We start from the raw sequence: 15,865 nt of genomic DNA, 5'->3' as shown, positions 1-15,865 counted from the left end.
CCATTGTATGTTGCTACACGTCATTTCAATGGTTCAGATTCCTACACCTTGCAGTGTGAGTTTTTAAAAGAAGGGTCTTGAATTGTTTTTACTATTTGAATAGTATTACAGAAATATATTTATCTTTCAACACTTCAGAAACATGTACGTTTTCATAAAATATTAAAAACATTCATTTTAGATCATTAGGAACGTAGACAAAATTAATGACGACCACAAAAACTAAAGCCAAAATGTTATTAACATATATGCCATATGAATAAAGATATGTACACAACTAGCTTCTCTTGCAGAAATACACAATTTAGTCCCTTGAGCAAAATATATTGTTTGAATAGTCACTGTTGGTTTTTTAAAATTGTTAACATCCGCTCACACAGTCTGCGAGATTATAATCTAGCAATGCACCGAAGAGAAATTATCACAATAGCTGCAAATTTGCCCCGCATAATGTATAATATATATGAAATATAATTTATATAAAACATTATTGCATTAATTCCTGTTGAGATGAACCATGTACTTGAAGAAAAGGCGCAATTAACATTTTTTGGGTGTGAAAATGCTATTTAAGTATAAAGATTCAATTGTATATACATTACTGACTTGTGCGTTGAAGATCGACAGCAGCTACCAATGTTCCTTTCCTTTTGGGGCGATCCTTGACAATGTCAGACAGAACGTCCCACATTATAGTAAAGCAATCCACTGCATGAACTTATATACACATAGAAAACAACGCTTGAAATGATATTATTTGAATAACTTTATTCACGTCTGAAGTCTGCACATACTGATTATGTAAATGTTATTTCCCATAACGAATCTGATTGAAAGATACTTTTGTTCGCTAGTCTCGCTTCTGTTAGCTTGAGCCACGACGGGCAGTTTCAATTACAAGGCTTCGTTAAATTCACTTTATTGTAAATTCACGGTCGCTTAATATGACTGCGATACACACGATACGTAGGCCCCTAGTTCCACATGACTGCCGTGTGAAAGTACCAACACGTGAGAGTTTATAGGTGAATACAGATACCAGTTGTGAGCTATATGTACTTCAGCTGAACTTTGAGAGGTCGAGGGGATGACCTGTGGTTAAAGCGTTCGCTCGGCACGCAAAAGACATGGGTTCGATTCCCAACATGGTTGCAGTGTGTGAAGCCCCTTTCAGGGATCCGAATCCGTGATATGGTTGGAGCATTGCTAAATGCATTCTCACTGTAGGTGTAGATAAGTGAAATTGGGAAACCCCATGCGAGTCAATTGTTTCCCAATCTTAATCTGTTTCTTTATGCATATGAAACGGAATGTCTGTTTAAGATGGCAAAATCATAACCAGGGAATTGAAGTTTAACTCTGACAACGCTCATTATATATAGCCAATTCCCTTCTACTGATTTATCAATATGAAACACATATAAAATAGACTACCGAGACCACCTCATCTTCTTTATATTTACATGTATGCAAAAACATTCAGACTGACAAACTATCTCAATGCCAAGACTGTATGACAAGAGGGATTACTTCAACTTTCCAATGGTCAACTTTCCCTTCATATCGAGCAATATTCCACCGTTATGCGACGCTTGCTCAAAAAAGGGTTCAATCAGGGTTACGGCATTCAAAGCCTATTAGAAACTTACTACAGGTTTTTTAAAGATGTGTGGTAGTGACTGTTTTTAGACTGGTCATTACGTTTCCAGCGCTAGCTTACTGTGATACCATGCTGCAGTTTAACATCTCTTTCATCTGATTATGGCTAGGGTACATTTCAGTTTATAGAAACGTACCTGGTTACATATCTGTAGTACCCGTGCCGAAAACGACCCTTTCAGCCTTCTTTACTCACTGTACAGATTTGTTTTGCTTTTGGTACGTCCTTGTCAACATGCCACCAGTGATATTCATAGCATGACTGCTGACAGTGCCACATGATTATCGCAGTGAAAAAGTGGAACAGAGACGTTTGACAAGTTCTTAATTCTGGATATGCACAAAACCTTTCGGGGACATGTTTGGCTGGGAGAGGGAGGGGCATCTCTACACAATAAACAAACAACATCAAGCGAAAAGAGCAATGTTTCTTAAAAAGACATGTCCGAGGGAATATGTCACATCAATATTTCAGATTCAACAGCACACAGTAATGATAATATTATAAGTATAAAGGGGAACATAAGGAGATGTCACTCTAGACCACAATCAACCAAGTCAGCCAAAATGTTTACCCCAGTTGGCTTTACGCTGTTATCGTCCAGAAATAGTACATTAAGCTATTGTGATATTACTAAATTTGATAAGCAACGAATCACATTGTGCTGTTCAATAATGCACACTATTGATCTGAATTATCATAGTTAAAGCACGTGTACTTATGTGAATCTGTCTAGGGTTAAAAAACCCATCATCTATATTCGTAAAAAGAAAACTGCTTTGTATATAATCAAATTGAATCATCTATCCTTAAATACTCCACGTATCAACTCTTTCATTGTACTCAATTGTGTAAACAAAAACATTTTATGGTAGACATGTGGAGTACAATAATTTTCAAATTTGACACGTAGGTGATGTGTGATGTCCATGCAATTCCCTGTTTTGTTTGGAATATGTTTTCGTGTCTGTTTTTCTGGTGAACGATTGACTTGCCTTTGCGTGTATTTGTGGCGGGTGTCAGTTGTGGGGAAGGATGTGCTCAATGATTCGCGAACACCTGGTATCATCACTATTTGAAAGTAATTAAGAAACACATGCCCGGAATATAATCGGAATCGTACATAACGTTGAAAGGGTTTTGTCCATTTTATTTACATGTGCCTGAAGCAATGGCATAACAATATGTGAAGTTGGATAACCAGTGGGTATTTTCGCATACACTACACTGTAAGTCATAAGAAACAAAATCCTTTCGAAACTCCAACAATCTGGCACAGAATATTTATGGCAACTGAATACATTCCAGTTTTGGTGGGATATTCAATCTACACCATGTGCTTTTCATACAGATTCAATTATATATGGTTTCTACAATTTTTTGTTCCAAGTTGTATCTTCAGCGTGTCCACTCTTGTTCTCTGCCAAGTCACGTAAAGGTATGAACTTCTCATTCATCCCGGACACGTCTACATCCTGATCTGGATCTGCTACAGCATATTTCTAGAAACACAAATGAGTTCAGGTAAAAAAAACCGGTTGGTATATCTCTTCAAAATTCTATATGATTTCTCCATTATCATATATTCCAGAAAATGTTGATGTCATTTTTCAAATGGCAAATATACTTTGATGAGCACAAGTCAATTGGATATACTTTGCGGAAAGCACCAAATGGATTTCTTTCAAGACAATTGTCTTATTGTGCATTTTGCTTTCAATCGCAAGACTCACCCCTTCATGGACGATGCCAAATCGGAGAGGTTTGAGAACACATTCTGGCAAGAAGGGGAAGAGCATGTCAAACAAAGGACAGATCAGGCGAGGTTCCAGGGACTCAGACTTGACCGGACCTATGTAAAAATGCGTCATTCAATGTGTCATATACATGTCTGCCTTTTGGGAAATGATATTATCATTGTAATGAAACAGTAACGGATATGCAAGATACTATGATAATGCACAGTAAACCTTTATCAATTAGTGTTAAAAAAAGACACTCGGGTTATATTCTATAATATCTTATGTACATCTTGATTTCCCGGTCTTCCATATACCTCTGTCAACACATAATTCTTTCCTCTCGAGATATCACCTCTAAGGTGGTCCTTTATATCCAACCAATGTCTCAAAAGCCGAATAATTGGGGAGATCAGGAGCCTTTACATGGCTGATTGCACCGATACCGTGAATGGATGCAGGTAGAATAGGTCTTCAGCAACCGATGCTTGTCGTAAAAGGCGACTATACTTGTCGTAATAGGCGACTAACGGGATCGGGTGGTCAGACTCGCTGACTTGGTTGATACATGTCATCGTATCCCAATTGCGTGGATCGATGCTCATGATGTCAATCACTGGATTGTCAGGTCCAGACTCGATTATTTACAGACCGCCCTTTTTAGCTGGAATATTGCTAAGTAAGGCGTTAAACAACAAACAAAAACACATCATGATGGCGGTCATTGGTTTATATGATACTGACTTGATTTATATGCAGGCAATCGTTAAAGCTTGAATACTTCTGCCTGTGGTATTAAAAATCCTTCACTAACTCACTCACTCATTCATTTTCTCAAAGACTGTCCTCGATTAGCGACCAAACTCCTCTTGTGATTTCCAAAAGGCAATTAAGTTAACTTTTAAGTAAATCAGAGGCAACTGGCGATATACATATACTCTGTATCCCCATGGTGCAAAGGGTCAGAAGTGCCTGTTGCAAACCACTATTTGGGAGGTCTAGCATCCCAATCTTACATTATAATTGTTTATTCAAAGGTCATATGTGTCACATACCTGTCAAGAAACTGACAATGGAGCCGACAATGGTGACAACAAACAAAGCAACCAGTGAGTAGTAGAGGTAGGACAGGCGATACATCGGGTAGAAGGGGTCGCTGTAAACAAAATCAGGAGATCTGGAAACTAAAGAAACTTTCCCCAGATGACATTCCCCGTTTACTATCACCAAACGTCGTGAGAAGAACGCCTTTCTACTACTCATATGGATAATCTAAAAGAAGCATCTCCACATGAAAGTGTCTACTTCTTACATCAAGAAACTAAACGAGCAGCTCGCAGTGAATATTTGTCTCATACTTGTATCAAGAAACCAAACGAAGCATCTCCATGTGACAGTTTGTCTACTACTTGTATCAAGAAACTAAAAGAAGCATCACCATGTGACAGTTTGTCTACTACTTGTATCAAGAAACCAAAAGAAGCATCTCTATGTGACAGTTTGTCTACTACTTGTATCAAGAAACTAAAAGAAGCAACTCCATGTGACAGCTTGTCTACTACTTGTATCAAGAAACCAAAAGAAGCATCTCCATGTGACAGTTTGTCTACTACTTGTATCAAGAAACCAAATGAAGCATCTCCATGTGACAGTTTGTATACTACTTGTATCAATAAACTAAAAGAAGTATCTCCATGTGAAACACATGTCAATCACTTAAATCCAGAAACAAATACTAAGAATCTTCCGATCTTCCGTCTAAAGTCAGCATACTCTTTATATTAGGTAATGCATGTATTTGTTTCGTCTGTGCAAAGCTTGTGCCATAACTTTGAAGATGCAACTGTATTTGTGTTAAACTAATATATGCTTACACGTATAGTCAACTTAATATCAGTTTAGTTGTATAACAGACACTAATTTGTTGTCGACATGATAGGTATACAGATAAAAAGACATTAATAATGTGTCAATAAATCATTAAATAAATATTTGTTGATTGGTATATGTTACGACCAAGGAACATACTCAGGCGTTGTATTTGACATGTTCTTTGAATCATGTGACGTCAGAGCCTCTGTCGTAGTTGTTGGGGTTATGTTGTTAGAGGTGAAGGTAGCGTTCCAATTGCAGCCGTGAGTTAAAAATTTGACTCCATGCGACGTTGACATGTGCACGAAGCTTCCGAAACAAATCCATCCTGTGATAAGAATTCCAGTCAAGTAACCGCTCAGCGCCCCCTTCGATGTTTAAAAGAAATCAAATGAAATGCATCATTACATATAACAAAGCAAAACAAATTTCGTTAATAAATAACATATAATACATCCCTGAACATTAAACTAGGCCTAAGTATGGTCGTCATCAAATACACAAGGAACGTTTGATGAACAATTCGATGGAAATGTGAGTGTGTGAGTAATGTATCTCCAAAGGGGAATTATATTCAACCACTGAAAATGTTTCATATTGCTGTTTAATATTTTCGATCACTCGTGCAGTAATGACTTAGGATTACACCACAAGCGAATTTTGCACATCATGTGACTTTTCTCTTGTTTGTAAACACACGCGCTAATTCTGAAATCAGACCAATCCGGCCAAATGAAAGATTTTCAGTGAATTTTTACAGGTTGTTTTGTATAATTTTACAGATATGCTTGTACAACTACAAAGGTGAGGCGCATGACCATCCATCTTTATTCATCAAAGTGACGGTATCGCTAGCTCCCCGTAGGGATTTGAAGTCTCCACGTAGAACCGTATAATCATTGTAAGCAGCGGATAAATACGCAAATGAAACAGTTTTCATTTTGTAGAATATTTTCTTAATGTAAGTTCACCATTTCAGGATGAATCTGTGTTCTAATTTCTAGACTTTCTGACCAAAAAAATACACTGTGTAAGATTCGACGAATCGCGATGGCTTGTGGCAAAGGTACTACAATGTAGGTTGAAGGCAAAAAACTCTGGGTAGGAGAGTATTTTATGTCGTCTTTGCTGAAGGAAGCTTGGTCTTAGCATTAATAGTTTACCGTCCATTGATAGAATGATTTCATAATAACCTGCTAGAAAAGTTTTTGGTACATATAAACCTTGTTATTTCTTATGTATCGTAGGAGTATGAACTATTTATTGATAATCATGTTACATGTCGGATCAGTGAATAATATATATGTCACCTTTCCATTCGCCCATGGGCAAAACATTGCAAGACAAAATAAGCCCACCATGGGTCCGTTCAGGACTGGAATTATCATTAGGGAAGCCTGAAACACAAAACATAAGCTCTGTAATTTACACAAATCGATATGACTAATTGAAACGGTATTGAGTGAGTGAGTGAGTGAGTTGGGTTTAACTCCGCTTTTAACAGTATTCTAGTTATATCACGGCGTGTCAGCTTAATGGGGGAGGAAAGCCCGAAGTGATGCAGGTCTCAGACGTTTACCACTTCGGTGAAACCCACGAGCACGGGTATGGTGCTGACAAACCTAGAAACATAATCGGGGCGAACCGGGATTCAATTTCAATTTCAATTTCTTTATTCAACGTACTGAGGAGGCCACAGGCCTATAGTACAATCATGACTACAGGAGCAATTGGTACAATCATATAAGTTCCAAACTTGATTTTCTTTGTATAAAAGCATGATATAAAAGCACGAACCGGGATTCGAACCAACAATCATAGGTTTCTCGCGTGCCCAAGGGACGCAACTCTGCACAGCGAATCGCCGCGCCTTAGACGACTGGGCCACCCGTGCCCCTCGAAACGGTATTGTATATGTGGAACTGCGCTTTGTTCCTAAGAAACATGATACTAATGCATGGTCACCTGAAATATTGCACCAAGCTGAGAGATGATGAACGATGCACAGATAACCGTTACTCCACAAACAAGCACTGGGTAAACAAATGTCAAAAGACTTGTTAATGTACGAAATGAATACATTGATATATGCTATTCAGATGCAATTGAAAACAACCAATTCCTTCATATTTCTATCGCTAATCTGTCATGGAATCGGGTGTTCTTTAACTTCTTTTAAGAAGTATGCATGCATTTGTGATTGATATCAGTTATATGGTTCATAGTATTTTTCGCGTTGTTTATGGATCAATTTATGGATATATTAAGAGTATTTATATTGGACTGGAGTCATTATGTCCTGGGGCATTGTTTTATCACGGCCAAACTGACAGATAGAAACCAATTCATGCATTACCTGAAACTTTAGCTAGTCTCATTTCTCCTTTATCTGAGAGGTGCTTCAGGCAGTATGGCTTGATGAGTTGATCCGGGATCACAGTGCCGAGAGCGTTCAGCATACTCGAAATCGTGCTGCAGATAAAGAGAAAAACAGAAAAAAACTTAGATATTATGATGCGTACTTGTACACTACTGATCAAAACGATGCAGTTTGTTTTCAACACATAACGGATAATGTAATATGATGTAAAAAGATTGCACAACCATGTCAAGATATAAACGTGATTTTTGGAATCTTATCTGGCAACTCATACTGTTCACAATTTAACCTGAAATACAATTCGTCCCTGCTGCTCCAGCACAGTATGTACCTGAGACTTCCACACAGTATGTACCTGAGACTCCCACACAGTATGTACCTGAGACTCCCATACAGTATGTACCTGAGACTCACACACAGTATGTACCTGAGACTCCCATACAGTATGTACCTGAGACTCACACACAGTATGTACCTGAGACTCCCACACAGTATGTACCTGATACTCCCATACAGTATGTACCTGAGACTCCCATACAGTATGTACCTGAGACTCCCACACAGTATGTACCTGAGACTCACACACAGTATGTACCTGAGACTCCCATACAGTATGTACCTGAGACTCACACACAGTATGTACCTGAGACTCCCACACAGTATGTACCTGAGACTCCCACACAGTATGTACCTGAGACTCCCATACAGTATGTACCTGAGACTCCCATACAGTATGTACCTGAGACTCACACACAGTATGTACCTGAGACTCCCATACAGTATGTACCTGAGACTCACACACAGTATGTACCTGAGACTCCCACACAGTATGTACCTGATACTCCAACACAGTATGTACCTGAGATTCACACAGAGTATGAACCTGAGACACCCACACAGTATGTACCCGAGACTCTCACACATTATGTACCTTATACTTCCACACTTTATGTACCTGAGACTCCCATACTTTATGTACCTGAGACTCTCACACATTATGTACCTGAGACTCGCACACAGTATTTACCTGAGACTTCCACTCAATATGTACCTGAGACTCCCAACACACTCTGTACCTGACACTCACACAAAGTATGTACCTGAGACTCACACACAGTATGTACCTGACACTCCCACACAATATGCACCTGAGACTCCCACACAGGATGTACCTGAGACTCCCACGTAGTATGTACCTGAGACTCCCACACAGTATGTACCTGAGACCCACACACAGTATATACCCGAGACTCCACAACAGTATGTACCCGAGACTCCCACACGGGATGTACCTGAGACTTACACACAATATGTACCTGAGACTCCCACACAGTATGTACCTGAGACCCCCACACAATATGTACCTGAGACTCCCACACAGTATGTACCTGAGACTCCCACACAGTATTTACCTGAGACCCACATACAATATGTACCTGAGACTCCCACACAGTATGGAGGATATTATGAGTCCTGGCAGCGCCGGCACATCTCCCAGGATGTCCATCACCATCAGGGGAAGCAGCTGCAGATAAACATGTTTCAAGTTACAGGATACTCTATAATGCGTTTAAGGAAAATGATTTGCTCATCATAACTATTAGAGTAATTACAATTAGAGGTAGATGCTTTGTAGAACATGACCCTTCAACGCATTTCTCAAATCAATAATAGCTCAATGTGTTCCATTATAAAATATAAAACAGAATGTTTACTTGAAGTTATATTTTTAGACTGTAGTGACTATGTGGAGTCCCGTCAATAACACGATCCTAAAGATTTGAACTACTGATGAGTTAAAGCCCGGCAAGACATTATGAGGTAGTCAAGTGACGATTTGTTTTCCTTACATGTAGATCCTTCATTCACTTTAATAACAGTACAGCCAATACCGCAAACAATACATTTGAAAGATACATGGTTACATGATCAGTTTCCAACCACCAAATATACAAACCCCTGTAGTGTTATATGGGTGTGCGTTTTATTGTTTAACAATGATTGCAACTGTGATACAATGCTTCTGTTGAGATTCGATAGACGCTCATCGCATCGTGTTTGGACAGTGATCAGGATGTTACTATAATTAAATGCTAGTGGGTGTGTAAAATTCCGGTCCGTATACCCTGATAATATGTTTCCGAATTTCTATAATACTAGTGTTCTATGTGGTGAGGGCACGGTATAGAAAGTTCCCGTAACTTGTTATGCTGTATATTTAGTGGGACAAGAGCGTGTTTACGTATTTCTTACACATTTCGTCTCTCACGCTTTTCATCGCTTCAAAACCAGCTTTCATGTGATGATCGCTCATCATCACTGATTCCCTGTCCAGCGCATCTCAGAAGACCACTGTCGACCACTGGGTGAATATATATTATTATCAGTGACTTTTGCTATCGCCACTGTAATTGTGTATTTGATACTGACCACTGCCATCACATTATTTATTGCCATTGAATATTGCATGGCAACTCTATTGCATACTGCCATTGTAATTGCCGTGCAGTACTATTATGTTGATTTGTAAACATAGTTAAGTCTTGCAATACATGTTTTGATTGTACAGCATTTGACGTTTGTTTATTGGTTACACACTAGGTTCTTTTACGTACAGATATCTGGGTTAACATATTGTTGAAGAATTTGAGAATCGACGCGTAACAGTAGACATACACATTCGTGCATTAATGGGAGTAAACTTACTGGATATTCCTTTAATATATGACATACGAATGGTATTCATTTTTCTGCTGTTATTTTTCACCATGTAAGGATACACATGTTTTATTGTGGCAAAAAAAGTAATGGGCATTCGATTATTTGATACGGGTATCATAGTTTCGTTTTGGATCTTAAGTTCACACTTGTTATGGAGATTGTTTTCAGCCTAGTAACTTTTTTAAAGCGTTTGTATTGTTTTGGTCAAATCAAGTTTTCAAGTGCATTCTTTCTTTTCACCGTCTGTTTATGCTATGTATATAATAATTAACGTATACTCTAGGGACCGGCCTAGAAATACCTGGAATTATATAACTCTGCCATACGCGATGTGTGTCCTTTCTTACCTGGTCGTCCTTGTCTATGATGTTAAAGCTGACGGGGTGACAGTCGCTGTAAAAGGCGAACATTATGATTCCAACCATCACCAGGAGAACGTACACCAAGAAATAACCCACTGCGTTGATGCCAAGAGCCCTGAAAAACCACAAGAACTTCATATATGTGTTTGATGTAATTAATGTTATGGTATATGCAGGTTACAAGCCAAATGTCAAGCTTCGTTTCCGACCTGCGTGCCGAACATTCTGAATCCTCCACAACTTGTGAAGTATATATCACAATTTGAAATGATAGTTGTGTGACGTATTGTCGTATTATTTCTGGATGAGTGAGGTGTTCTTAACTCCGCTTTGAACACTGATTTAGCGGTAGACGTTTACTACATTGGTGAAATTGGTGAGTATTGTGCTTACGAACCCTCGATTAAAGCGTCACACTGTCTATAAAATTGCCGGTTGTATAATGGGCTAGATTCAACCACGTCTCGCTGACAGTGTCCTTCCATCGCGCAAGATTACCAGGCTACAACTTCTAAACGACCCCCTGAGCTGCTAGATAAGGGTAAAGCGGCCGGACAATTCATCACGTTATCTGTAAACCTGGAGTTTTGTGAACGCTGACGTGTTGGGTCGGGCATTGTCCCTGCTGTAGCACAAATGGAATGTTACTTTGTCCCATGGCAGATTACTAAAGAATTTGACCATACTTTTCTATGGGTAACTCCCATCATAAAGACACCACCCAATACTGCCAGACACGGTGATACTTTAGAGCCGCCTCCCTCCTCAGGATCACTTCACAGGTGTTCTGTGGACCTGGAACACTGACTCATCTCTTAAAATCACATTATCAAAACGTTCAGGGAATTTACCAGAACGCCAGGCCAGGCGTTTCAGAAGAAAGGGTTTTTCCGTGGAACTGATTTCCAGTAGTAAATGTCATTAAGAGTTCTACCTACTGCCTAACCTGATGCCAAAGGACGCCCCCTTCTCCAAGTTTCCAAACCGGTTTGTTCAGCGGACCACATTGTATGAGCGAGGGCAAGCTGAATACACGTCTGTTCATGTATCACTGCCTGAGCCAAACGGTTTTTAGTTTAGCGTAAACAGAAGGGAAAGGAAAGCCGACCGTGCTATGCAACTCGCGATTAGGTAGACACAATTTTAAGGATAACAACTTCTTCAATACTGTGAAAAGCGACGTTTCGGTATAGATCCTTATACCGTTGTCAAGCAGGACAAGTAAACAAGTTAACTCGATATTAGTTTTGCAGAGATAAAAGAGACGGTTTCTTTTGTCAAATTCTGGCCTGTTCGCGGATCTTAGAAACAGTAGTCTGCTCCTGCATCATCGCGTGGCTTGCACTATCAACAAGGGAGATGACCGCCATACAAATATTCAAGGGTCAAAACAAAGTTGGTTGTACCAGAACATTAATCTTTTAAAGATTTACCACACAGATTTGTGCACAGTGCTATACAACAGAAAGTACTACGCGCCTGATATTTTAGAATTATTTCAAAAATGTGTACATTTAGGGAACCATTTGTTTAGGGAACCATTTGTGGGAAACGAAACAGAAGACGCTTTTGGTCACCATACAGTTGAATCTAACAGTCCAGAGGTGTAGGGATGGACTCGTCAATTGGTCATCCGTTTCTAACAGCTGTGCCGTGTCAGGCAGAATCCCATCTTCCCGAGGCAAGTGAGTTAACTGACTATAAAAGACCCTTGCCGAACTAGGCTGGAATCCCTGGGCTCGATCGTAGCGTCACCAGTGGCTATTACGAGTTACGAGTTATGTCCTTTCTATGCCTCTCCTATTTACCAATCAGATTCAACCTCTCGTATCACTTGCATTTGCTTCAAACAAAACGGTGGCGCCCAGTCAAGACGATCTGATTGATAATCAAGATCTATATTGTGATAAAACGAGTCTTACATCGTCAAGTGCATCAAATCACGTGAGCACCTTGATTAAAAGCATGAAAAGATTTAGAAAATATCTGTTGACAACGAGTTAGCGGTGCACTTGCTTCGAAAATCCTGCAGTCGACCGAACTCTGCATGACACTTTACGAACCGGATTTCGATTTCGGAGCGCGATTTTGATTGGACGATGCATAGACTCGTTAGTCCAGCCAAAATGTAACTCCATAATACCAGCCTGGTTCGGCAAGGGTGGAAACTGGACTTTTAAAGTCAGTTAACTCTCTTGCCTCGGGAAGATGGCATAATCCTAACACGTACATTGTGTGAGTGTGAGTGTACTGTTACCGGTAATTTTACGCCCAATCTAACCTGTTTCGGCGGATAATTAAGACAAATCTTTTCTGACGTTCACGTTATATATTTACAACAACGGAACAGCGATTGGGGATCATGTTCCAGTAGGCCAAGGCCCGACTGCATACCGCCAGAATCACCATAAACGTCTTTAACTGTCATAAACTTGATGTGTTGCCATGGCCAGTCTGCTCTTCTGATTATGCCCCATTGAATTTCTCTGACCATCTAGGGAACCTGGAACAGCCTCTACATGACCAGTGCAGACAGATCACCATTAATGTCATCCAGCGGCTTACGTTTAACATGTGATGACGCTTACTGGCTGGAATCAATGCCATTGGATGTCATACCATATAATGAAATGTGTTGCCGTCGACGGTTGTGACGATGAACTGTTGACTTTCAGAGATAAAATCGTGATTCCTGTTTCAGAGTGAATCTGTTTTCACACTTTGAGTTTGTGTGACTGCAGCTCACTCCTTAAATACAGAAGCTACAGAGTTTGTTAGTGTCATGAACAGCTCTGAAACGTTTAGTTGCTTTTGATTTTTAGAAACATAATCAGGGTGTGTACTTTCTTTGTACTTCAGTTTATGTCGTAAGCCATGATATTTATATGAGTTTATGTGAACCTTACATGCTGTGAAGTATATTGTTGTTGTTGTTTGCATAACAGAAATTTCATTCTTACAAACAAAAAAGGGTGGCCTAGCAGTCGTTGGCGCCAACCAGTGTCAATTAGTTGCCAGGATCCGCCGATCAAGTGTTTGATTCCTAGATTCACTCGGCTGGTGGATCATGGTCTGACAGCACGTTCTCGGCCTCGATTCACCAAAGGCCTCCTACGTCAAGCCGACTCGCCAACTCGACTCTCGTACACTCCCACAACTTACATCTTAGCGCCTCTGAGACTTGAACAAGATAATGCCCTCTGAACCTCCGCTTGCTGGGTTCCATAAGAACCCACCCACATGGTCCCAGCTCCAAATACATATGCCCACACCGAATGCGTGGTTTTGGGATCGAAGCTGAATCTACAAAGGTGACGAATCAATCTTTCAATGTACATGAAACTGCTAAATAATGAGTCAACGTTCACTTTTACTGATTCAAAATCACACACTAACGTCAATACAATACATTAAACAGGAAAACGTACTCTGATACTGACCAAATGGTATGATAAGACAAACTCCGAAGGGAACAAAGAGTGCAATGAGGATTCGTTGTCAAGCATACGTAGATACCAGTATATATTCTTGGTTTGACTTCTATGTGAACTACATTTCGAGATAAAGAGACTGTCCTACTCATCAAACTTGATCCGGGATCTCTTCTCTGCTATGCCCCAGGCGTTACTGAAACCACCAACAGCTGCAGAGCCTTTAACGACGAGGACGATGCACCCAATGACCATGATGCTACCTTGGAGCGTGTCCGTCCACAACACGGCCTTCATACCACCCTAGAGTCAAAGAGGAGTTGCAGTAGTCGTATACACAAGAAGGTGTGCTCAATTATAGAAATTGTGAGATATATGAGAACCTTTTGTCATCGGGAATCCATAAATGTGGTATGCATGACGAAATGGGAATATATTCATATCATGACACCCCACGGGTGACAAACCTACCCCGGGAAGTCAACGGATGGCATTAATTGTGTAGTGTACTGGTTATGTAATCTAGTCGGGGAATCCAAAGGGTTGCATGCATGGTATAGTATACTGGGGTAATAATAGGCCATGGGAATACCCACAGGTGGCATGCAAAGTGTCGTGCACTGGGGACGTAATCTACAATTGGATTCCAACGGGTGCCATGCTTTGTGTGGTTTGGGCATAATATACAACGGGAATCTAACGGTTGTCATGCATTGTGTAGTGGGGACGTAATCTACAACGGGAATCTAACGGGTGTCAAGCATTGTGTAGAGGGGACGTAGTCTACAACGGGAATCTAACGGGTGCCATGCATTGTGTAGAGGGGACGTAATCTACAACGGGAATCTAACGGGTGCCATGTGTTGTGTAGTGGGGACGTTAAATGCCACGGGAATCTAACGGGTGCCATGCTTTGTGAAAAGGGGACGTAGTCTACAACGGGAATCTGATGGGTGCCATGCATTGTGTAGTGGGGATGTATTATGTCATGGGAATACAACGGGTGCCATGCATTGTGTAGTGGGGACGTATTATGTCATGGGAATCCAACGGGTGCCATGCATTGTGTAGTGGGGACGTATTATGTCATGGGAATCAAACAGGTGCCATGCATTGTGTAGTGGGGACGTATTATGTCATGGGAATCCAACGGGTGCCATGCATTGTGTAGTGGGGACGTATTATGTCATGGGAATCCAACGGGTGCCATGCATTGTGTAGTGGGGATGTATTCTACAACGGGAATCTAACGTGTGACATGCATTCTGTAGTGGGGACGTATTATGTCATGGGAATCCAACGGGTGCCATGCATTGTGTAGTGGGGACGTATTATGTCATGGGAATCCAACGGGTGCCATGCATTGTGTAGTGGGGACGTATTATGTCATGGGAATCCAACGGGTGCCATGCATTGTGTTGTGGGGACGTGTAATGCCACGGGAATCCAACGGGTGCCATGCATTGTGTTGTGGGGACGTATTCTACAACGGGAATCTAACGTGTGACATGCATTCTGTAGTGGGGACGTGTCATGCAACGGGAATCCAACGGGTGCCATGCATTCTGTTGTGGGGATGTAATCTACAACGGGAATCTAACGGGTGCCATGCATTGTGATGTGGTCGGAAACGGTATTATGGTAAAAATTGTTACTGGCTAGGTTTAGGATGCTGCTCAATTGTTGTGTGTATCAATTTA

The 15,865-nt window shown here is 40.5% G+C and overlaps 1 protein-coding gene across 1 annotated transcript; it reads right to left on the bottom strand.

The window, feature by feature from the left end:
• Window positions 1–3,030: 3,030 nt before the first annotated feature.
• On the bottom strand, window positions 3,031–14,420 carry LOC124132863 (sodium-coupled monocarboxylate transporter 2-like). Its single transcript, XM_048392888.1, has 10 exons — window positions 14,314–14,420; window positions 13,897–14,037; window positions 10,720–10,849; window positions 9,088–9,176; window positions 7,628–7,743; window positions 6,630–6,646; window positions 5,428–5,639; window positions 4,455–4,555; window positions 3,394–3,512; window positions 3,031–3,162 (listed from the first exon to the last, which is right to left on the bottom strand). Exons 1-10 carry the CDS (start codon window positions 14,418–14,420, stop codon window positions 3,031–3,033), a joined length of 1,164 nt encoding a protein of 387 aa, XP_048248845.1.
• Window positions 14,421–15,865: the final 1,445 nt, after the last annotated feature.

The sequence above is a fragment of the Haliotis rufescens genome, unplaced genomic scaffold (assembly GCF_023055435.1).
Source record: "Haliotis rufescens isolate VD_foot unplaced genomic scaffold, xgHalRufe1.0.p SCAF_11, whole genome shotgun sequence".
Classification (NCBI taxonomy): domain Eukaryota; kingdom Metazoa; phylum Mollusca; class Gastropoda; order Lepetellida; family Haliotidae; genus Haliotis; species Haliotis rufescens.
Note: the sequence above shows the minus strand (reverse complement) of the source record. Positions and strands in the feature narration are given on the sequence as shown.